We start from the raw sequence: 24,909 nt of genomic DNA on the forward strand, positions 1-24,909 counted from the left end.
TTTACAAGTACAAGTGGTTTATTGGAGGGTAACATCTGTGAAAGACAAAGGAAGAGTAAGCAAAATTTGGCATGGAGAGTCTCAGAGTGCGAAAGTTTGGGCATCCTGGATGAAGAGTCCATTAGAGAAACCCCTCACTAGGCAGAAAGGATTAGGCCTTAGTACGCTTCCTATGCTCAGTCATAGCTAGGGGCTGCCTGGGAAGAGGTTGGCTCCTGTTTAAATGCTTTAGTATATCCAAAGGTGCTGCAGCTTGAGGCTGACAGCTAACTGCACTTCTTGCAGCTGGATGGCAAGTTCTTCTTGAAAGAATAGCCAAGAGGCACAGATGGTTCTTTTCAAAAGTTGTGCTGGGACAATTGGGTACCCACATGGAAAAATAAAAGAAATTGGACTTTTACTTCAATTAATACTCCAAAATCAGTTACAAGTAGATTATACATCTAAATTTGAAGGGTGAAATTATGCTTTTAAAATGTAAATGATTACGTTCATAACTTTGGAATAGTGAAGAACCTCTTAAACAGTACACAAACTAGTAACCATAAAGTGAAAATAATGGAAAACTTTGGGCACATTAAAATTAAAAAGTTCATCAAAAGGCACCATTAAGAGAATTAAAAATTCAGCCATACAGTAGCAAAAGATATTTGCAGTATATGTGTAGGAAATAACATTCTAAGACCTGGGACATATACAGAATTGCTGGGCAATGATAAGAAAATAACAAAAATGGGCAAAAAGTCATAAATGGTTACTTCACAAAAGTGGAAATCCAAATGACCAATACACATATAAAAATGTCCTCAACTTTCAAGAAATGCAAATTAAGACCATTGAGATATCATCACACATCCACCAGAATAACTAAATTTTTTAAAAAAATTCTTATAAAATACCAACCATTGGCAGGGATGTTGAACAACAGGGACTCTGACACACTGCTAGTGGAGACGGAATCTGATTCGCCCACTTTGAAAAAGTTTGGCATATCTAGTAGATTTGAAGCTAATGCATTTTCTGTGAGCCAGCAATTCCACTTCTAGGTATACACTCAACAGAAATGTGTATACGTGTTCATCAAAAGACATGCACAAGAATGTTTTTAGCAGAATTGTTGTAATAGCCCTTACACTTGATAACCCAAAACGTTGATCAGCAGTACAAAGATAAAAATTGTGATATACCCATACAATGCAATACTATTCAGCAATGAAGATTAATGAACTTCAGCTACATGCAACAACATGAATGAATCTTACAAACATAATATTGATGGAAAGAAGCCAGGAACAAATATGACATACTGTATGACTCCATGTATATAAAGCTGAAAGACAGGAACAACTAAACTGTGTTGTTTAGGGACTCACACACAGGTGGCAGGACTGTAAAGAAAAGCACGGACACGATTATCACAAAAGTCAGGAGATTAGTTATTTCGTGGAAGAAGAAAGGTGAAAGTGATCAGGAAGGAGCAAATGGGAGTCTTCTTCTATTTTTTCCAATTTTTTATTATGGAAGTTTTCACACATACAGGAGAAATTGAAAGACTAATATAATTAATACATGTACTCTCCTGTTCGATGTAACAATTGCGAGCATTTTGGCATTTTGCTTTGTATCTCTCCATGCATACATACATATATTTTAAACAGTTTTACTGAGATATAATTCACATCCTATCAATTCACCCATTTTTAGAGTGCATTTCAATGATTTTTAGTATAATTGCAGATATATGCAACCATTACCATATTCAATTTTAGAACATGTTCATCTCCTCAGAAATAAACTCCATACTTTTAGCTATCAACTCCGTATGTCCTCATCCTCCCAGCCCTAAGCAAGCAATAATATATACTTTGTTTCTGTAGATTTGCCTATTGTGGACATTTCATATAAATGGAATCATATAATATGTGGTATCTCATGATTGGCTTCTTTCACTTAGAATAATGTTTTCAAGGTTCACACATGTTATAGCATGTATCAGTAGTTGTATTAGTCTGTTTGGTCTGCCATAACAGCATACCACAGACTGGGTAGCTTAACGAACAGAAATTTATTTTCTCACAGTTCTGGAGACTGGAAGGCCAAGGTCAAGGTGCCAGCAGGGTTGGTTTCTGGTGAGACTTCTCTCCTTGGGTTGCAGATGGCTGCATTCTTGCTGTATCCTCACATGGCTTTTCCTCTGTGTGCCTACAGAGACAGAGAGAGAAATCTCTGGTATTTCTTCCTCTTCTTAGACGGATGCCAGTCCTATCAGATTAAGACCTCATTTAACCTTAATTATCTCCTCAAAGGCCCTATGTCCAAATACAATCACACTGGAGGTTGGAGCATCAACATATAAATTTCAGGGGAACACAAGTCAGTTTATAACAGTACTGCATTCCTATTTATGGCCGAATCATATTCCATTGTATAGATTTACCACATTTCATTTATGCATACATCAGTTGATGAACATTTGGGTTGTTTCTGCATTTTACCTACCATGAATAATGCTGCAATAAACACATGGCAGACAGCGAGCTCTGGTCTCTCTTCTTCTTTATAAGGATACTATTCCTGATGGGGGCCCCACACTCATGACTTTTTCTAAATCTAGTTACCTTCCAGAGCTCACACCTCCAAATACCATCACACTGGGGATTAAGGCTTCAACATATGAATTTTGGTGAAACGCTCAGTCCACAACACTGTCACAGAGAGTTTCTGCTGCCTGCGTTTTTTTTCCCAGTATGTTGGTCATACTTTCCTATTCCTTTGCATATCTCATAATCTTTTGTTGGAAACTGGGTATTTTAGATAATATATTGTAGCAACTCTGGGTACTGGTCCCCCCTCGAGGGCTTGTTATTTGTATTTGCTTGGTTTTTTGTTTTTTGCTTGTTTATTTGTTGGTTTAGTGGCCATCTGAATTAGTTTAGTGAAGTTTATCTCCCACCCATCACCACCATGACGTGAAGGCTCTGCTGTTACTCCTCAAGGGGGCGCGGCCGTGGGTATTCCAGCAGTCACCCTGGAACGGCCGCAGTGGTTTGCACAGGGTTCTTTTTGTCTTTTTCCCCAACCATATGTAGCTGTTAAGCTTCACTAATTGTCAGCTGATTGCTCTATTGTTTTCAACAATGCCTTGGGCCACAAACTATTCCACAGACTGATCCAACCAGATTAAGAAAGGGCAGTTCCTGAGGTAAGTGTTTGAAATTTGTTCTGACCCCAAAAGGGCTCCTCCCAGCTGTCTCTTTTCCAGGTTCTCTCCAGCAAACTAGGAGCACCACAGTTTAGCCTATATCTCCAATGACTCTACCAATCTCCCGCCAATTGCCTTTCCCCACAACTGCTACTATTTTTGAGAGCCCCCTTAAACTGGAATTTCTCCACACTCTGCTGCAAATGAAGTCAGTTTGTTTGGGAAGACATTCAGAGCTCTCTGTTTAAGGCCTGCTTCTCCCCCCAGGCAAAATCTCTGAGCTGGTTGGCTCTGGAGCTGGGGGTAAGGATAATGGTACACTTCTCTCTGAGTGACACTCCCACTCTAGGAGCTTGGTGCTCAGTGGAATGGTGGGCGGTAGGCTCAGGTTTTCTAGGCTTGCTTCTCCCAGCATGGAACCACTACCTTACAAGCCCCAGTATTCTCAGTGGTGCCATGCCCAAGGCAGAATCTCCATCCATGAGTGGGGGCTGGGTGAAAGAAGGAAGCCACACTTGGCCACACTCACTGGATCTTAGCCTCAGCAACAAGTAGCTTAAGGTAAGATGAGAAATGCTCCTGTTTTGCCCCTCCTGAGAAGACAGCCTTCAAATTGGGGAGCAAGGGGAAGGTGGAGCCGTGTATTCTTGGCTACACCAATCTGGAGTGAAGTTTCCTTCCCACAGAGCTAGGAAGGGGGAGGGAGGGAATGGGTCTTGGTTCAAATATCACAGACTCTCCATGTTCTCACCAAATTTTAGTCCACTTTCTTGAAGAGATGTTTCTTTATTTGCTCTATGTCCTTAGAATCATTTGCAGAGATTTTTAATGGTTGTATGTATTTTTTCATAATTTTCACCAGTTTCCCTGCAGAGCTAGCTCCTCACGTTGTCATGCTGGAAATGGAACCCCCATATATATTTTTTTGCTAAGCCATATCAAAATAAGATGAAGGCATCAGGAAACTTCATCCCTCAATACTTCAGAATGCCTCTCCCCAAAATAAGGACATTTTCCTATAGAACGACAATACCATTACGTATCATTCTTGAATAAATTAACATAATTCTATAGTATCATCTAATAAACATTCCATATTCAAATTTCTCCAAAAGCGTCCGTTATGGATCTTTTTTAGGAGGTGGGGATGTGGGGAAACAATAACCAAACAAGGTTCACATATTGCATTTTGTTGCTTTGTCTCTTTAGATTTCTTTAACTTAAAAGACACTTCTCAACCTTTCTTTTCATGTTATTCACTGATATCTTGAAGAGTCTAGACTAGCTGTCTTTTAGAAATCCACATGGGGGAAGGGTTATTTCTTGAGTGCTGTCAATCATCTATTCATTGACCTGAGTAGTGGTTTCCCTATCGTGTTAGCTTTTTAAATGTTTTCGTTAGGCTGCACAATAATATTTTCTGCATCAAATTTGTGTGTATTCAGTACTAAAAAGAAGTGAACTATCAAGACATGAAAAGACATGGAGGAACCTAAAACACATATATTTGGTGAAAGAAGCCAATGAAAAGGCTACGTACTATATGATTCTAACTATATAACATTCTGGAAAAGGTAAAACTATGGAGACAGTGAAAGTCAATTGTTGCTAGGGGTTAGGGGAGAGGGAGGGATAAACAGATGGAGCACAGAGGACTTTTAAGGCAGTGAAACTATTCTGTATGACGCTTTAATGGTGGATGCATGCAATTATACACTTGTCAGAATACGTAGAATGTACAACACCAAGAAGGAGCCCTAATGTAAACTATGGACTTTGGGTGACAATGACTTGTCAATGTAGGATCATCAATTGTAACAAATGTACCACTGTGGTGGGGGATGTTGATAGTGGGGAAGGTTGTGTGTGTGTGTTGGTGGGAGGACGGGGGTATATGGAAACTCTCTGTACTTTTCATTCAATGAACCTAAAATTGCTCTAAAAATTGAAGTCTATTTAAAAATCTGTATGTATATTATATTTCACAATTTTTTTAAAGGAGGAAATATCTAGAGAGAAGTGATTACAGTTATAGTGCTCTCAGTTTCTTGCATTTTTTAGAAGGTACATCAATACACTAACTTTAGACGTAATTAAGTATATTGGGCTGTCAAAGCTCAAGTTCTATGCTTTTCCCATTGCACCATCCTTCCTCTCTGGAATCAAGTTAGGAATTATTGACTTCTCAAGGTCTCCTAGGTCCAGTCCTGATAAGTGAACAGCCAGATTCAGTGCCTGGGGTGATTTTTACAGTTGTCATAACTTCTTCCTCTTCCCTACTTGTGAGGGTCTCCTTGCTGCTACATTTGAAAGTTCCTTCCAGTCCTCTTCTCTCCAAAGAGTTGGTTTCTCCCCTTGACTTCCAAGTTACAGTAGCTGAGAGGTAACAACCTCCTCCCTCATGCCCTCCCCTAAAGTCAATTACCCTTTGCCCCGTACTCTAGGGACGGAACAGTGACAGAAGCCTTGGCATACCACTTGGAAAGGTCTCTGACTCATGATCAAGGGGATTAGACTAAGAAAGAGGCCAAGCTAATGATTAAAGAGAAAGTTAGGGATAATGTTTCCTTCCTTCTATTCCTAGCAGTACTGTACTAGCACAGGATTGGTTCAAATTAACACCTGACTTTCTAACTGTGAAACTAGGGAGACCAATCTGTTTGGGCTCACAAAATACTAGGGAAAAAATGTTTTGTTGATACCGTAAGAGTGACTGACCAGAGAAGTCTGGGAATTTTTATAAATAAAATAACCATGAATCTGTTTGTAAACACCATACCATTCCACACCATCATTCCTTTTTTTAGCTAGTTATTTTCATTTATTTATTTATTTTTGAGAACAGATTGTGTCACTGAACAGATGCAGCCTTTGCTGGAAAGGAAAGGAGTGGAAGTGGGTTATAAGGGAAGTGTAAGGTACAGGCCTTACTTTCAAGTTTCTTACAATCCTATTGGAGAGACAAAAAAATATTCAGCTGGGAGGAGGAAGGGTGGTAGCAAACCAGGGAAATGTCTCACTGGTTTGGAGTGCATGATCATTCCTTTTACGCCAGAGGTGAGGCTGACCTTTGAATAAGGGGAGGAAGGTTTGTGTAGCTAATTAATTGTGAAAAATGAGGGCACTGTGTAGGTTCCTTAAAGGTGAAAGCCAACAGATTTGCTTTCAAACACTCCTTTGGCAGCTGTGTTTTCTCTTAAAGAATGACTCTGCTAACGTCACCTGGGATCTGTTCTTTCAAGTCCTCAGCAGATTCTAGAAGCCTCATTTCCCTGACCCTCCTTTCTATCACCAGTGTTGCTGCCTGTCTTGGAAAGTAATAGGACTCCACTCCTTGGACAGTGTTCTGCATCCTAGCTGGTCCACAAGTTTAGACTGAACTTTTGCCTAGTTAGGGCCCAGGAGTGAAGTTTGACTCCATCAAGGAAAAGTCCTAAGAGATATGCTCTTATGTGGACAGTGCCTCTCAGTGAGGCAGCACAGATCAAATGAGGGAAATGGAGATAATCCTCTCTTCTCTGTGTTATGCTTTCCTGATGACCAATAATTTTTTATTTAATTGTTTAATGTCTATCTTCCCAACTAAAAGGCATGCTCCATGAGGGTTGTGACCATGTCTTTTTCATTCTCTGCTGTATCCCCAGCACCTAGCATAGTATCTGACACATAGTCGCAGTCCTGTAAATATTTGTTAAAGGAATGAAGAATTAATTAATTAGTTAACTGAGACTTAAATCCTGACAGGATGTGGATGGAAACTAGCAAATGAGTGAGAAAAGGTGGTGAGAAACAAACTGAGGTCTTTGTTGGGAGCCATGGAATGAATGCAGGACCAGAACAGGAAGTGTGCAATAGTAGAGCCTTCTAGTAATAGCAGTGAGAAAGCGAGAGCGAGAGGAACAAAACTAACATTTGGTGAACATCTTCTAGGTGTCTGGTGCTTTAACATGTATGAAATCATTTAATCTTCACAATTCCATGAGGTAGGTACTATTACGATACACACTTTACAGATGAAAAAAGAGCCTCAAAGAGGTTAGTTAATTTGCTCATAATCACTATTGTGAGACAATTTCCATGGATCTGTCATGTTTCTGCACGTCTTCTGAGCAGAGACACTGACTGACATTGTTCCAGACTATTTTTTCAAGGATGTTTGTATAGTGAACAGCTTTGGAAGATACAGCATCTCCCTCTGGAGCAAAGGAAAAGCATACTTACTGCCCACAATGTGTGGGTGTCACCTGGCCCTTTTCTAATAGCTCCTATGAGACTTGGGGGCAAGGGGAACTGACACAGGAAGATGCTCACACTCTGGTTACTACTATTGCTGTGAAAAATAAAGTCCCTTATCTCTGACCCAGGAGTCTCACGTCTTCTGTCCGCATCCATGAAAATGTGGCAAAGCTAACTTGTTAGCTTGCAAGCAAGAAAAAAATCTCAGAACCATCAAAATTCTTGACAGTCACACAGGTGAAAAGTATCAGAACTAGAAATTATACCCATACTTATTTGACTCCAGAACCCATACTCTTCTCCCAGGATGGCGTTGCTTCCTTAACTGTGTTCAGGGGTAGTTGCTGCATCGTATGATGTCATTCCCCTCTGCCCTTCCCCCATACCTATGTGTCACCGGACCTGACTTTACTTTTCAAGTTGGATGATTTGGGTGTCCCATTAATCAGAGAAGGGGTTTAAAGTATCAGTTTAATTGTCTTTCCTTCTGCCTTCTGGGTTAATGGAAGTCCTTAATCTATCATCCTGTCCTCTTAGTCGTGCTCTTTTCCCAGGGCTATGGTTCTTGTAATAGTCAGGCTTTTGTCAGGCAGATTCATATTGCTGGACAGAACTGCTCAGAGGATACAACAACTTGAACACCTTAGATACTTCATAAATAACCAGCTAGTTTTAGCTCTTTGGGGATATTTGCCAAACTCTACACCAAAAGGCACTAGGCCTCCTATATCCTTCCTGGGCCACATAGGTGGTAGTTCAGGGGGTGTACAATGGTGGGACCCCATGATCACATTTTCCATATATTTCTAACCCCCAAATTAATTGTATAAAGTTGTTTCAGTAGAGATTTCTAATCTCAGGAGTCCCAAGTATCCCTTTTGTTCACATAGGTTTTTTTGCTTTCATTATCTACAAACTCTTTTTACCTTCAACAATGTTGGGATGTTAAACAATCATTCACTCTGTTCACTAAAGCTGGAGCAACAGCTGCCAGCATAGTGTCGGGGAGAGGAGAAATAGGAGGCTATGGAGGAGGGAGGCCATTCCCACTTATGCCCCCAGAGGATTGCTCTACCAGAAGTCCTGATGACTTGTCTAGCACTTTCACCAACGTGATTACATGCTATCCTCACAACAGCCCTTTGAGGAAACTCAGGGCCAAAGAATTTAAGTGACTAACTAGTCCAACATCATACTGTGCATATAGCAGATCTGGGGCTGGAATTCCTCTCCCTACCCTGGATACTTAGTGAATTCAGAGGATAGCACCCTGGTTTCAAGGAGGCAGAGGAGTAGGAACATTAGGATGAGGATTCTTCCTTTTGACAGCTTCTGGTCATCCTGCCTAGAAGACAGAATCTCAGGGGGCAAAGGTGAGGGCAAAGTCAATGCCAAGCCAGGTCACGCTTCCTTCTACAAAGGCAGGGTGAAGGAGTGGCATAAGCCTGGTGTACTGCAAAGAGCTGGGGACTGGGAGTCCCAGAGTCTGACGGGGCCATGAATGTTTATTTCATTTCCCTGCATCCAAAATCTACAACGTGGCTGTATCTTTGGGCCTGAGACAGTAGTTTTTCCCCCCTCAGAGTCCAGACAGATGGCTGGTCCCCCTGGCCGAATGGCCCACTGGCAGAGTTTCAAGCAGTGGAAATAACCTCCCCACAGCCTTCATCCATCCCCTTCTTGACCTCCTCCAGCAGCTGTTGCCCTTGTCTGAACAGAGGACGATTGTTTCATTTCTTGACTTCTGGGCATAGATTTACCAAGCTGGGCTCTGCTTGGGTTGGAGCCAGAGGCGGTGGGGAGAAAACAGTTCAGAAAAGGACTACACAAGTTGGAGGTTCCACCATCCTAAACCAAGCAAGGACTATCAACAGGAAAGGGAGGCATTTGGGACACAATCATCTATAAAATAGAGAGTGTCTCGAGAAAGTGGGTTCAGGATTTCTCTGCTTGAAGAGGCAAGAGACAAGGAAACAATCAGCTTGTTTCTGTCCTGCCAGCTCCTCAGGTGAGCGGCAACATGCCCTAGAGACTCTTTTTTAGTGCGGGCATTAGGAGTTCTCTAAGAACTTGATCCTCATAGAAGGTGCATTAATTTCATCCTTTTATCATAGAAACACAGGTCCACTTAGGATACCTCAAGAAAAGAAAGATTATGGTGACGATACACATAGCCTGGAAAACTACTAGATTCCAAAACAGCTCTAGTCATCAGCATCTTGTTCTCTTCCTCTTATATAATGTCCCTGCTTCCCTCTGTAAGTCTGCTCTATTCTCCTCTTGCACTGACTGGAAAATTCTCTTCATAGTCTATAAGAACAGTTCCACAGAGTGCTGGTCTGATTGGCTTAGCTTGTTACTATCAATCCTATTAGGCAGAGCTCTTTGTATCTGGCTACCTTATCTGTCACCAAGTTGTGGGGCCCATTCCTGGTACAGTCAAGGTTACCCCTATGCCACAACTAACTCAATTTGCCTTCCTGAGCAGGAGATAGTGAGCAGAGTATTGGACATGACAGGTCTAGTACAGAGGACTTCCCTATGAAGGTTTATGTCAGCCTTGGTGACATTTCAGCTATTAAAGATTCAGCTGAAAAGGAGAGAGACAGGGCCAGTTCTCTGTGTATGTGGAATAGGCAACTGTCCATGCCAGTGTTTCCTAAGACATAGTCGTCGAACCCCTGCATCAGATTCATCTTAGCGCTTTTTAAACCTTCAAATTTCTGGGCCCTACTTCAGACCTGCAAAATCACAATTTTGGAGTTAGGATCAGAGAATCTTCATGGTTAACAAGCTCCTCACGTAATTCTGTGCAAACTAAAGTTGGGGACCTCTGCTCTATATTCTTCAAGCTTCATTTGAATCATCACCTCTTTCTAGAAAGTTCTTTCCCTGCTATCTTTGTTTGGCAAAATCCAGACCCATCACTGGAGGCCAAGCTCAAATGTAGCTGCCTTCCTGAAGCTTTCTCTAATTTCATGTCTCCTTAACTCCAACTATCTCCCGTTGCTATGAGATGAAGGATATTAGATTAATAACTGGGGTGCAGAGAAGTATTGAGAATATGAGAAGGCACGTCTGGGATGGAGCTACAGGAAAGGGCTTAGGTTTTACCCTCAACTTTTTATTTGGAAAAATTTGAAAGTAAACTCTGATGAATACCAGCATATTCTTCACCTGGAAATTGTTAACGTTTTAGATTTGCACACATGCTCTCTCTCTTCATATACATATTTACACACCTGTAATACAAGAGTGTGTGAATGTGACTGCAACATTTGAAATTAAATTGTGGGTATCATGTCACTTTGCACATAAATACTTCAGCATGTATCTCCTAAGAACAAAAGCGGTCTCTCGCATAATTGTAATGCCATTTTCACATCCAAGAAATGTAACATTGATAGAATAATATTATCCAATATCGAGTCCATATTAAAATTTCTCAAATTATCTCCAAAACATCCTAGCTGTTTGTGTTGATACAAGATTCAATCAAGAATCATGAATTTTGGGGCCAGCCCAGTGGCGCAGCAGTTAAGTTCACATGTTCCGCTTCCACAGCCCTGGGTTCGCCGGTTCGAATCCCAGGTGTGGACCTATGCACTGCTTGGCAAGCCATGCTGTGGCAGGCATCCCACATATAAAGCAGAGGAAGATGGGCATGGATGTTAGCTCAGGGCCAGTCTTCCTCAGCAAAAAGAGGAAGATTGGCAGCAGATGTTAGCTCAGGGCTAATCTTCCTCAAAAAAAAAAAATCATGAATTTCATTTGATTGTCTTTTCTTTTTAGTCTCCTTTAATCTAGATTCTAGAACAGTACCTTTGGCTTTTTTTCTTAATGATAGTGATGTTTTTGAAGAGTCCAGGTCAGTTGTCTTGTTTACAAGCTGGATTTTTCTGATTGCTTTCTCATGATTAGATTCATATTAAATATCTCCGGCAAGAATGCTTCAGAGACAATGTTGTTTACTTCCCATTGTGTCACATCAGGAGGGCCACATGCCACTGCTTGTTATCGGTGATGCTAAATTTGATCACTTATTTAAGGTGGTGTTTTCTAGAACTCTTCATTGTAAAGGTACATTTTTTTCTTTGAAATTAATAAGTAATCTGTGGAGTAATCAAGAATGTGCATATTCAACAAGGTCTTATGGTGATTCCTGAGCGCACTGAAGCTTGAACCACTGTTTTACTTGTTGTGATGTGAATGAGGGTCCTCAAAAACCTCATCTACCTGCAAAATACTGACTCACCCCAGGCTCTGCGTGTCTGCCTTCACCATTGCCTCCCACTCCATTTCCAAATACCTGCCCCCTCTTGCCCGGCTCCAAGTGCCCAGCGTGGGAGACATTAGTAAGCCAGATGGGGGCATTGCCTCCAACCCAAGGGACCTTGCTCCCTTTACCCTTCAGGTCATTGGCCTTGTGAGGAAGAGCCCTTGAAAAAGGACAAGGTATTTCTGTTTGGTTGGTTGGTTTTTTTTGTTTGTATTATTATCAGAGGCTCAGAGAGGTGAAGTAACTTCCCCAAGGTTACACAGCTATTAAGAGTAGGTACTGGATTCAAATCCAGTTCCAATTGTAGAGCCCATGCTTTTAAACACTATGCTATACTCCCTAATGAGCAATAATTCCACCTGACTTCAGAATTCTCTCACCATTTTTTTCTAAAGAGTTCTAGGCCCACAGCATTCCTGAGACTGAGGAAGCAGGGACAGTGGACTTATTTTCTTTCAAGGTGGAGAGATGGTGCAACAGAAAAATCAATTGGCATTCCTGTGGTCTTACAACAAGTGAGTAACTGAGCAGGGCTGTTGATGGAGAGACCTTAAGCTCTTGCTTATGAATTTGATTTTGATTTAAGAGGCAGCTGAGAGCCACTGCGATTTCTGACTGGTGCTTGCCGAATCCAGAGTGGGTTCAGGTTGGATTAAATCTCTGTCCTTTGTGTGGGAAAATGCTGCTGCTTGATAATAAACAGGTTTGCAGGGTTTGGTAGAAAAGACCAGTGTTGCCTGACAGCCCCTTCTGTGCTTAGCACCCTTGATTGACTGTCGTTAGGTTTACAGTTCTCTGTCCAGGCTGTCAGAGGGAAAAATGCTACCTTTTTGATTCCAGTTAGCTCAAGAAAACCTCTCACCCCATTCCCAATAAACACACCAAAAAAGCCTTGTAAAGGTGTTCCAAATTTGTGTAGCCCACAGTTTTCTTTGGTCTACCAATTCTCCTATGAGAATGCCCAGTCAAACACTGCAGTGAAATGAAAAAAACAAAACAAACGAAACCACAAAAAACAAGACTCTCTCTTGCTAGCAAGAATCATTTGCAATTTGGGGGTTCATTGCACAATTTATCTTTAGTTTCAGGTTGCCCATTTCTTAGTGACAGAGATGTCAGGAAAATATCTCTGCACCTGTTGCAAAGTTTCATCTATGTCTGGAGATAGACACAGACAAGCACATATAGAGTATCATCCCAATTTTAGCATATGTGCTGTTGAAGCAAGCACATGTACATATAAAGTATCATCCAAGTTTAGCATATGTCCTAATAATAAACAACATCAGATATAGACACAGAAGATTCAAAGTTGGAAGAGTCCTAAGAGGTCATCTAGCAAAGCCTTCCATCCTACTCCTTACCCCCTGGCCGTGCATGCTTAGAACATCTTTATACTGAGATATCGAAGTTTGGGCAGCTCCAGTGTCAAGTTGCTTACTAACTTTCGGAAGCAGCTGGTCTCTGCGACCAGCTTTTTTTTTTTAACAGAGGTCTTTTATAAAATAAGGGGAAATCCATCCCCTGCATCTTCTAGCCTTTTGGAGCTACTTCTTCCCTCTGGAGCTGCTCAGAACAAGGGATACTACTCCTTTTCCACCCAGGCTCTACCCCTTGACCCCAGAGGGACTGAAACTTCTAGCACCACAGTTCCCAGCCAGCACCCTCTCTGCAATGGCTCCTCTCCCCCTCCAACTGCTCCTTTTTGATGGCATATTGTCTCCAGGGTTCATTCTCCCAGTTGGTGCTGCCCCCTCTATATTGCTCTGCTCCTCCCTGCCCACCAAGCAAGCACAAGGCTTCTGGGAGGCTGGGCCTCTGCAGGCCCATTGCAGTGCCATCACTCTGCTTGCCAAAAGCCATTTGATGCAGCAGGTAAGCAAGCGGTTAGAGAAATGCATTGGATTTCAGAGAGGCATCAGTCTAGCTAAGGCAGAAATAGGCTCTAACTTAATAATCTGCTCATCACACACAGTAAGAGACACCCTGACTTATTCAAAGACACCGTGGGCGGTGCAGAGGATGAATAAGCATGATTCACTGCCACTCTGGCACCCGGGGCATGAAGAATAATAAAACCCAAAGAATTGTAGCCGCCTGAGTAGTAAATTAAGAGATCCGGGGCTCAGCTAGACTCTAGACATCAATGTTACCATGGCAATAAAGGGCCCCAGCATTCAGCAGCTATTACAGAGCAGGCATCTAATAGGCTAGTCTATGTCACAGCCAAAGCCCAAGGGGCTAGCAAAGAAGACCAATTAGCATATCCATTCATTAGGGGCCTCTGCACACTTCTTCTCTTAATTCCAATTAGTTGTTTGTTTGAACCAATGTCTCTTGCCTGCATTATACTCATTAGTGCCTTTTAACCACTGGAAATAGGCTTGAATTTCCACAAGGACCTCACAATTTCCCAAGCCTTCATTTTTTTCCTTAGGGGTCTAAGCTTATACAGTCACAAACCCATGGTCCTCAGTCCCTCGAAATGAAAGCATCTCTCACTGTACAACTGTACTTGACAGATGGAAACTCTGTTCAGGAATGTGATGCGCTAAGGGTTCTTCCTGGAACCCAATGAAGTAGGGATCTGGGGCCATTATCTGGACCATTCAGGTCAAGGAAACCCTCTGGCCTTAGCAAGTGAGCCTGCTGGCCACGCCTGCTGGCCACTACTCAGAGGCTAGCTGTTCAGGAGGTGGAACTTTGGGCACTGGGGACCATACTGGCATCACCAAAGTCGAGCAGTAGCTGTTCCAGCTTGAAGGACTGCCCTTCAAGGTCCAGCCCAAACCCCGCCTATTCCGGGAAGCCTTCCCTGATCTTTGCAGCCCCAAATGAGTTCCCCCTCCTCCATGCACTTCAAAGATGACACCCTAGCTGAGCAGCATTCATGGGCAGCCTCAGGCCCTAGGCTGGCCTAGAGATTCCTCACCCATGACTTCAGGGTCTACAAGGTCACTAATGCTGGAAGGGACTGGAGTTCTAGAGAGCACTCAACAATGCCTGATGTGACTCTGATGGCAAACAACTCTTAAGCTCCACTGCACATGACCTTCCAGAGACTCTCTAGAGATTTAGCCAATCTCTAGGTAGGGAAAGTACACAACTGCTCTTTGATGACTCTGGGACACACTCCCCTCCTCCACCCCACAATTGTGGAAATGGCCCACAAGAACAGATGCCATAAACTAGCCCATCTCGTGGTAGAGGCACATATTCTCTGAAGAGTGCTATCATCTCTTCCTTCTTTTGGGAACAGGAAGACTCAGTCCATAAGATTGTTTCTGTTCCTCATCAGCAGCCATGTGGTTTTACTAGAGCAGGCAACCAGGAAAAGGGGCTTATAGAAGCAGCTGCTAACACCTGTGCTAAAGGACTAGGTATATTTAGTTTTAGTCTTGAATCATTTGCCTTTGAATCTGCTGTCAAGTTCAAAAACTCTCCTTTCTCCCTCCTCTCTTGTCTCTGTAGCCACTGCTTCATTTGCAGCCCCATTGGCCACTTCTGGCTCCAGTCTGCTGCACTGTTAAGCAGATTGCTTTTTTTCCAAAATTGGCAGTAATGGTTTCTCCTTTAGCTAGAGTCTTTTGAGTGCAAACTCATAAAGATTTCTGTCTTTGAGATCCTATGGGATTTTGTTATTTTACCCCACCCAACAGCTGGCATTCCAGAAGACAGCCTGGGCTCTTGTCAAAATACATTGCAAATATATTAAGTATATAGCAAACCCCAAATTACCCAGAATGCTAGGGAATGAGAGATTCTGGAGAATGGAACATTTTGTTACCTGAGATCACATTATTCCAAATCCCCTTTGTCTTCCCACTCTTGGGGTTTTTTCCCCCCGGCTTTATTGAGATATAATTGACATATGACACTGTGTAAGTTTAAGTTGTACAACATGATTTGATATACTTATATATTGCAAAATGATTACCACTGTAGCGTTAGCTGACGCCACCATCGTCACATAATTACCATTTCTTTTTTAAGATCTACTCTCTTAGCAACTTTCAAGTATATAATACAGTATTATATATCACATATAATACACTATAATCACCATGCTTTACATTATATCCCCAGAACTTATTCATCTTATAACTGGAAGTTTGTACTCTTTGACCAACATCTCCCCGATTCCTTCACCCCCCCAGCCCTTGGTAACCACCATTCTACTCTCTGTTTCTATGAGTTCGGCTTTTTTAGATTCCACATCTAAGTGAGATCATACAGTATTTGCCTTTCTCTATCTGACTTATTTCACTTAGCATGATGCCTTCAAGGTCCATCCATGTTGTCAATAATGGCAGGATTTCCTTCTTTATCATGGCTGAATAATATTCCATCGTATATATGTGCCACCTCTTCTTTATCCATTCATCTGTTGACAGACACTTAGTTTGTTTCCATACCATGGCTGTTGTGAATAATGCTGCCTCCTGCTCTTGGTTTTTGAAATCTTGCTAACATGTCTGTACGCTCTTTTCTGCCTTAGTAAGACAAGACCAGTTAATCTAGCCTTTGTTTGTTTTTGTGGCTTCCAAGGGCTTCAGGATTCTCATACGTAACATCAGGAATCACACAAAAGGGGCCAGCCCCGTGGCCGAGTGGTTAAGTTCACGCACTCCGCTTTGGAAGCCCAGGGTTCGGATCCTGGGCACGGATGTGGCACGGCTCATTAGGCCATGTTGAGGCGGCGTCCCACACGCCACAACTAGCGGGACCCACAGCTAAAATGTGCAACTGTGTACTGGGGGGATTTGGGGAGAGAAAAGCAGGAAAAAAAAAAGATTGGCAATGGCTGTTAGCTCATGTGCCAATCTTTAGGGAAAAAAAAAGAATCACACAAAAGGCTCTAGTGGAAAGAGTATAAGAGATAGAACTCACTATCTACTGAAACCAGGTTATCCCCTGAAATATATTTTGCTTTTATCGAAATCCAAAAAGAGAAAAGAGTTTCTATTTTCTTGCGAGTAGCCTTTTCTCTTCACATAAGGGTATGGGGGGAGATTCTTTTAAGGAAGAGTCCCAATTAGCAACATTCTAGTAAATGGAGTTTTTATTTTAAATTAATCACTATTGAAGCTGTCTTCATCAGAATAGCCCAGACATGGAATTATGAATAAATCTACCTATCTAAGCTATTGTCGTGGCTTTCTTGGTTATGAACATGCCCAGAATCTCAGTATCTGCAACATTCTCTGCCACTTGGGTGTAATGGGGGAGGGGTGATTTGTGAAGGAAGGATTACAAACTCCATCCAGGCCTTTTAGACACCCAGGCTCCAGGGGGGTGGACCAAACAGACCAAAAATGCTATACAATGTTTTGGCTATTTCTACTAATTCTTATTTTGTCGGATTCCCACATTGGCTTCAGGAGTTATATATGTCTGGGAAACTGACACTGCAAAGTTCTGGCTTGTTCCCTGCCCTGATGCTAAGGGATAAATATAGATCTCAACCACTACAGAAATTTGGCCAGGATTCCAAGGGGTGTGTGTGTGAGGGTCAGTGACTGATGAGGCCATTCTGACATGTGGACTAGAAAAAGGCTTCTTTATGTCCAACACCCTCTTTGGTGTGAGGAGGGGTAAAGCAGGAGCCTGGCCTTTAAAATAAGAATGCATAATTCACATAGAAGGGGCTTGTAGACTGACACAAATAAGGAATATTGTAGGTGGCTTGGTGTGTCGGGGGGGTGGGGAGAGCAAAGGGAATCTTTCCTGACACCCTAGATCCTTTTGCATGAGATCAGCCTTATGAAAAAAGAAAGTTATTCTTGGCAATCTCCCCTCACCCCCAACTCCCAACCATGCCCCCCCCTGCACACACTGATATCCAACTCTCAATTGAGAAGAACGCAACTTACGATTTCCATTGGGCCCATAGTATCTCAGGCACTAGAGGAGGACAGAGGGTGGGAAGAGACGTGAAGTTGGGGGTGGTGGTGAGTCGCTCATCCTCGTGACCCAGAATATCTCCCCCTCCCTGTAATGATGAGCTTGCTTTTCCATAAGGGCTTTCCTTTGATTCAGGGAAGGGGCCAACCAATGAGAGCAGGGCATGTCAGATTATTTTGGGGAAGGGCTCATGCCAGGAGGGTTCACTTTTACTATGCGCCAAGTGTCCCCAGCAACCAGTGTCTCCTGTACCAGCAGAAGCTCCAGAACTCTCACCCACTTGCCTGCCTCTGCCACGTCTTTGCCCACTGAACAGCCATGAGAAGGCAGCTCCGGTCCAGAAGGGCTCCGGCCTTTCCTTACGGTTATCGCTACAGACTTGTGAGTCCCAGGGAGCAGAATATTTGCTGTCCCTTCTTAGTGCGGTGGGTTGGGGGTTGTATAGATCTTGGCTTATGGCTGCTTCTCCTTGGGATGGGCAGTAACAGTGAAGTTTAAGGAAGCCCAAAGTTTCGAGAGTGATCAGTGACTCCCAGCACCTAATTGCACCCTAAATTGCTGGATTGAAGGCAGAAGCCCCTCTTCCTGGGGAACAAAGATAAGGGAAGGGGAAGATGCCAGAGAATAAAAGGTCTTCTAAACTTTTTTCTTGAGAGTCTAGAATTCAGACCTTTTGGAGTCTTGGAGTAGAGGTTTCATTTCAATAGCGAGAAATTTAACCAAGTGAGAAGGGAAGGGGAAGAGGAAACGAAAGGCACTGCCTACCCAGCTGTCTCAATCCCTTTGGGTAGTAGCTTCTTAGGAACCCAGCTGTTCTTTTTCTAAAGCAGAAATTCCAAACTATAGCTAAAATCATAGAATCCTAGATAGAAGCTGGGAGTAATCCTAGGCATCATCTCTCCAGACCCCTCCTTATGTAAAGGAGGCTGCTGGGGCTCAGAGCACAGTAGTGACTTGCAAGTTAGTGGAGGAGCCAAAGTGAAATGCAAGTTTCTTCACGTCTAATCTTGTGCTCTTTCCATTATATTTGCAGTACGCAACTCCCTAACCCTCTGATCCTCCACCACCCATTGCTACCCTGCCTGCCATCCCACTCTGCCTAACACACACACACACACACACACACACACATGCACGCACCTTTGATGTCACCATTTGTCTCCAGGGTATATTACAAATTTCTTTGAACCCAAAGTTTCTATGCATTTACTTTGCTATAAATCATTAATATATGCCATACATGGTACTTTTTTGGGGGGTAGGTATATTCTGAAATATCCCACAGAGAGGATTGTGATCTGAGCCCCAGGAGGAAACAAAGCTTAATCCATTTTTCTTTGGAAATGGCCACTTATATAATTACAGAGTTAAGTGAAAACTGTCAATAGTCAGCAGAGGAAAACACGAATTCTTCTAACCGCATATCAACCTACGGAGGGCTTCCCTTAACTTTCCAGCCACAATTTGTAGAATCATTCTTTTGACATCCCCAAAGTCCCTTCCAGCTCTCAAAGCAGTCATAATCTGTAGGGCATGTATAACTATTTCTTACTTGGCTTCCTTTCTATGTAATGTTGCTGAAGTGTTGTGTGTAATTTATTTATTTGTCAACTAGTTTGGATTTTAAACGCATCAGAGGATCTTGCTCTTTATAGGAAATACTTGATTAAATTTAAGAAGAAATTATTTGATGCAGTGAATAATTGTGTGCTAATTTCTCTTTTAAAATTAACCAACCGTTCGAATGTTTACAGGGTGTTACTCAATGCAGGGCACAAATTGATCCTTTGGGTCACACTGTTTGTTTATATATTTGTTTATATGTTTATATATTTAGAGTGCTCAAAATGGAGCCACCCTCTGCCCTTCAGACTCTTCCCTTTTAGGGCAACGTGATGGCCCCAGCGCACACCCACTACTATATCCCAGCACACTCACACGCACTATCACATGAGGGCAGTGCCACTTAAGGAAAGTGACAAAAACAGACCCTCTCATTACCAAAGGATTCTCTCCCGGATTCCGTTAAATAGTTAGTTGCACAAAAGTGCCTCTTTTGCACAATGTGGGGTCCTCCTACGCCTGGAAGCAGAGGAGAGGAAAAACGATATTTGAGGTTCCTGAAGATCAGCAGTGTGAGAGCCGCAGGGAAATTAGCTCTGAGAAGGTTAATTCTTCCCGGGAGGGTAAAGCTTTAATGGCAAGCCATCTTTAATGGGATTATCAGGAGAGCTCATATCTACAAATAAGATGAGGCTGAAGCCAAAGCCAGCTGCCTCTTCTGTGGAGCAGAGGTGGAGGGCAGGCATATCGGCAACAAGGAGAGAAAGAAAGTTGTTCAGAAAATATAAAGGGAATATACATTCCTCCACAAATAAATGTTCCACTTCAAATTCTCTGAGATTCTCAGTTGCAGTAGATTCTCTGGGGGCCATGATGACTACCCACTACCGTCCACATGACTGCTGAGGTTAGGATGCTCTGTGAGAGTCCCCCAGAGTCCTGGTTCAGGAGTTTTAAGTCAGGCAGTTACCATTGACATTTGTTCAGTATTCACTGGTTACCTAGCTGTGGGCACCACACTGTGGAGGGCCATCAGGAGTTAGAAAAATATGGTCCCTGCCCACTCAGTGCTCACAATGTAGCTCAGGAGGTCACATGTGTACATATGTTCACACACAAGTGAAAGAGGTTTAAGAACCTTTATTAATCCATTCAACATTGAGCTATGGGGTTTATTCTCCTAAGCCTTACACTGTGAGTCCATGTCAGAGTCAGAAATCCTTGATTATAAGCACCTACAATCTCTTGGGAACACAGAATCTAACACACTGTTGTGCTCCATAAATCTGCAAACCACCTCTAGGCACTTGTGCTCAATGTGACAGAGGAGAAACATCATTGACCAGGTTATCAAGAGACTTAGGTTCTGAGACAGTCAACTCTATCATGAACTTGTTGTGTGGCTTTGGCTAGATCCTGTCCCCTCTCTGAGCCTCAGATGGACAAGTGAATCTTCAAGGGCCCTGTCAGTTCTGATATGATGTGTGATATAAAGCTGTACATTGGAACAAATTAGAGAACAATTCAAGAGTGCTTATAATCAAGAGCTAGATAGTGCTGGGCAGACTGAATGCTGAGAGTAGAGCCTTGTCATTTCGTATCACTTTTACTGATTCTAAACAATCCAATTCTCTAAGCCACCCCCCTCCCCTGACTAATGGCAGCATTTTTAGCTGAGTGTCCTCTAAACGGCCTTTGAGGAATCAGGCAGGGAGGGGGCAGCCCCTGGCCTCTATCATTTGACATATCCAACCCCAACAGGTGCACAGGCCCCGCCACTCTTCAGATTTGGACAGCAGAGAGAAGGGAGGGTGGCCTTGTTTTCTGCTGCAGTGAGCCTTGGCAGACCCACAAAGAGCAAAGATCCAACTCTCCAGCCTATGGCTGGGAGGCATTTGAAATACCACTTGGTGAAGTCTGGGTTTTTCTTTTTTCGTTTCATTTTCTTAGAACCACTCAGAGATTACAGTTTCAGATCTCAAGTCATGGCTGCAATCAATCAATCAAAAAGTATGTGCTGAGCACTTACTACATGCCCAGATTTTTGCCTAGAGTATGGAGTTGGGGGCAGGGGAGACTAAGAAAGTATCACTTGGGGTCCCAGCCCTCGGGTGGTCTGTTCAACCAGCTCAAGGCAGGAAGAGGTTCCAGCTTGGGGAACAGTCAGAGGAGCAGCAAATGACCCCCCAACTCTTGCTTCTGTCGGGAAGGCAGTCTAAGTTTTGAGGAGGGGTACGGCAGCTGGGCTCTCCTCCTGATGTCTATCCCAAGCTATTTTTAGCCACAGCTTGGGATGGTGAGGTTGAGCAGCTGAAAGTATAACGAGTGTTAGGATGAAGCTTGGATGGAGAATTTGCCATCATGGAGACAAGTGTCTAAAACTACTACATCTTCCAGTGTTGACCTCAGCTCTGCCCTGACAGGCCAGACAAAGTTAAGCAGGAGGCCAAGGTCCCAGGACTGAGTAGTGACATGAGCAGTCCCACGGGAAGAACCAAAATGCCTGAAGCTCAGAATAAAACTTGTACTTCCATGGAAAGAATATTGGGTTAAAATGGGTCATAGAAAAGACGTTTCCTCCAAAAGAACAGAGAGAAAGAAAATTTGCCTCTTGTAACAATGGGTATGTTTATGGGGAAATGGAAATTTGAAGCGTCTCCAAATATTGAGTCGTTTTCCATTTATTTTTGGCTGGTGGGATATGCTGTTGGAAATTTTTTTTAAAAAGGGGATTGCATTTTGTCACTGTTCCAGGACGATCAGGATGAAGTGAACCAGAACTACTTAGCAGATGAAGAGGAAGAAGCAGAAGAAGAGGCCCGGGTGATGGTGGTACATGATTTGGAGGAGGAGGAGGAAGAGGAGGAGAAAGAAGAGGAGGAAAAGGAGGAGGAAGAGGGTCAGGGTCAGCCAACAAGCAATGCCTTGTGGCAGAAATTGCAGACAGTGAACGAATACCTGTGGGATCCGGAGAAAAGGATGTCTCTGGCCCGAACAGGTCAGAGTTGGAGTAAGTCCCAGTTGTCCCAATGTCCCAGTCGGGTGTCCTTCGCTTTTTGGTTTGGTGTCCAGGACTCCTTTACCATATGTTGGATGGGCTTGTCTGAAAACTTCTTAGATTTCATGTGAAGGGATCAATGCCTAGGGAAATGCCTGCACTATGAGCAGATCCCATCAGAACAAACTCCAAGCAGGTGAACAAACTTGACTGCATAGCTGAAATCCACTGGGCTCAATATCATTTGCAATGCAGAGACGGTAAGAACAAGTTGAAAAGGCACAGAATATTTTTTAAGTCCCAGCCCTGGCACTTTCTATCTGTATGACCTTGGGCTCATCATTTACCCTCTCTGAGCCCCAGTTTCCTCACTTGCCAAATGAGAGAAACAATCCCTGCCTTGCCTCTCTCACAGGCTCAGCCTGAAGTTCCAACGAGATGTTAAAATCTTAAGTCGAAAGTACTATGCAGAAGACTATTTCTAAGATATGAAACCCAAGTCCCTGCTAACCTGACCAAGGGTTTATAAAGCCTCACCATTTCATCTAGTAGAAGGAGAGCTGGGAGCCCTGCCCCTGGCCCCAGCTTGTGGGTGCTTTACACTCCCATGGTGTATACAGAGAAATTAGGTTTAAAGGGATCATTTCTAGCAATTAAAGCTAAGCCCCCATACTGCTTGATCAATGGCAGAATTGCATTCCTTAGCATTTCCTCTTTGTATCACATGCTTCCACCACTTTTACTTCAACCCTCCCCCCGCCCCCGGCACTCTTCTCCCAGGGTCCTACTCACCTCTTGAACTATTAATGCTGAGCCTTCTCCTCAGGAGATGTAGCCTGTGGTAAAATTCACACTTGCCACACTCTGCACAGCCCAGGAAAAGAGCAGCTGCTTGTTTGGAACTCTTTAACCCACAGGAAAAGAAAAAAATAGAGGATGCCATGGATAAAATAAAAGTACCCTAGTGCCAAGGGTCTAGGTTGCTGAAGTTGATAGTCATGCCTCCTAAAGTTCCCTTTGGCTGAGAATTCTCTCCCTTGTAGTTTATGTTTCTAATTCAACTCAGTCAGAGTGAAACAGCTAGCCCTGCTTCCTGGAATTAGGAATAGCAAGTGTGGGGCTCTGAATAACACCCACCTCCCTTCACCCCTCCTCAGTTCCCAGCTCCACCCCGCCCATCCCTCGAACTCTCAACTGGAACAAATGTACCATTCAAGGAACATTCCAACATTCTGGAAGCCGCAGGCAAATGCGGGACACTCACTGGGGGGGCGGGGGGGGGGGGGGGCGCTCCAAAGGGGGCACAGCTGTTTCTCCCTTGCCTAAAGAGGACTGGAAAAACAGGCCTTGTGAAATGCAAGTGTGATTCTGGGAGAAGGAGCCCTACATTAACTCCTAAACAGCCAGCCATTGGAACTTCACCAGATGAGCTGATCCAAATTGTTCCTGTGGAGAACAATCAATAGGCCAGTAAATGAGGATGAGGCATAAAGGTTCAAGTGCCCAAGGAAGATATGAGAGTGGAGACACTGCACCATAGGCCATATCCTGGCCTCTGGGTAGCAGGTCTAAGGAGAGTCCAAGAACTCAGGCTTCCTTCTGTTCGGCTACCCCTGAGCAAAGGGCAAATAGTGATGTTTATGCCTAGGCCACCAAGCATGTGCCTTGCTGTCCTCTTGCTTGAGAACTAGGTGCCCACTTGAGCACTTACTAACCCTATCCCAGCCTGGACATCAACATAACCAACATATCCGCCCAGACTTCTATTATATTCTGGGCTTTTCCTTCGGTAGCTGGGCAACCTCTATTCTTAGGAACTGTATGTTATTTTATTGGATATTGAAAAGAACCATATGAGGTAGTAATATTATTATCCCCATTTTACAGATGCAGAAACTGAGGCTTAGAGAGGGTAAGTAACTTATCTAAAGTCACAAAGTTAATAAGTGGCAGTGCTGGGCTTCAAACCCAGGTTGGATGAACACTAGAGTTCATTCTCTTGCCAGAACACCACATCATCTTCAAGAACTCTAGCAATGAACAAGGCCCTGATGAGTAGGGCCTCAGGACCTGATGGGGTGTTTTGGTGGGAGGAGTGAAGAGTTAGGATCATGGGTACCTAATCTATCCAAGATATCCAGGTCTATCCAAGCTTGGGTGGGGCATTCAGGAGAGAACGCTGGATTACCTAGAGGAGTGGCCCAATTAAAACTTGGACATCTGGAGCAGAAAGGGTTGGAGGGATCAGTGGGTTCAGGTGGATACGGTGCTTGATTTTGCCAGGTGTGTGTGTGTTTGTGGCTGAGACAGTTAGCCTATCACAGACTCCAGGGCACAGAGTCCTGGGTAAAGCTGAGGGGATGCATTGTTAGTGCCATTCTCCCATCAGTAGCTTCCTACCAACACACCCTGGACAGGAAGGAAGATATCTCCAAGGGAATATACCTGTATTCTGTTGATTTCCTTTCATCCAGAAAACTGAGTCTTCCAGTCCCCCAAGATGGCTCCAGCTGTTGATCCATTCCCAAGACAGGGATGGTGGTAGAGGAACGGAGGAGGAGGCACAGGGCACATCCCATTAGGACATCCAGTGGGCAGTGGCCAAGTATCACAGGCACGCAGGTGCTGCTGTTTCCTCTCCAGGGACTCCAGCTGAGACAATGTGTTCATGTTCCAGTTCTGCTTTAGTTCATCTTATGAAACATAAAAGTTCCATCTCCAGTTGGA

The 24,909-nt window shown here is 43.4% G+C and overlaps 1 protein-coding gene and 1 long non-coding RNA gene across 7 annotated transcripts in view; one reads left to right on the forward strand and one right to left on the reverse strand.

The window, feature by feature from the left end:
• LOC111771451 (uncharacterized) lies at window positions 1-23,298 on the reverse strand. Its single transcript, XR_011435031.1, has 2 exons — window positions 22,975-23,298; window positions 1-2,202 (listed from the first exon to the last, which is right to left on the reverse strand). It is a non-coding gene; the product is annotated as an uncharacterized lncRNA (long non-coding RNA).
• The window catches only part of ATP1B4 (ATPase Na+/K+ transporting family member beta 4), an 18,937-nt gene continuing 11,761 nt past the window's right edge, over window positions 17,734-24,909 (forward strand). The window contains exons 1-2 of one of the 6 annotated variants that reach the window (XM_001501218.5): window positions 17,734-18,002; window positions 21,939-22,194. In XM_001501218.5, coding sequence (XP_001501268.1) covers window positions 17,940-18,002; window positions 21,939-22,194 — 319 coding nt within the window. In that variant the 5' untranslated portion in view covers window positions 17,734-17,939. The remainder of the gene's footprint in view (window positions 18,003-21,938; window positions 22,195-24,909) is intronic. The other 5 variants (XM_005614476.3, XM_005614477.3, XM_070258342.1 and 2 more) reach the window with 5 other exon arrangements.

The sequence above is a fragment of the Equus caballus genome, chromosome X (assembly GCF_041296265.1).
Source record: "Equus caballus isolate H_3958 breed thoroughbred chromosome X, TB-T2T, whole genome shotgun sequence".
In the NCBI taxonomy this organism is placed as follows: domain Eukaryota; kingdom Metazoa; phylum Chordata; class Mammalia; order Perissodactyla; family Equidae; genus Equus; species Equus caballus.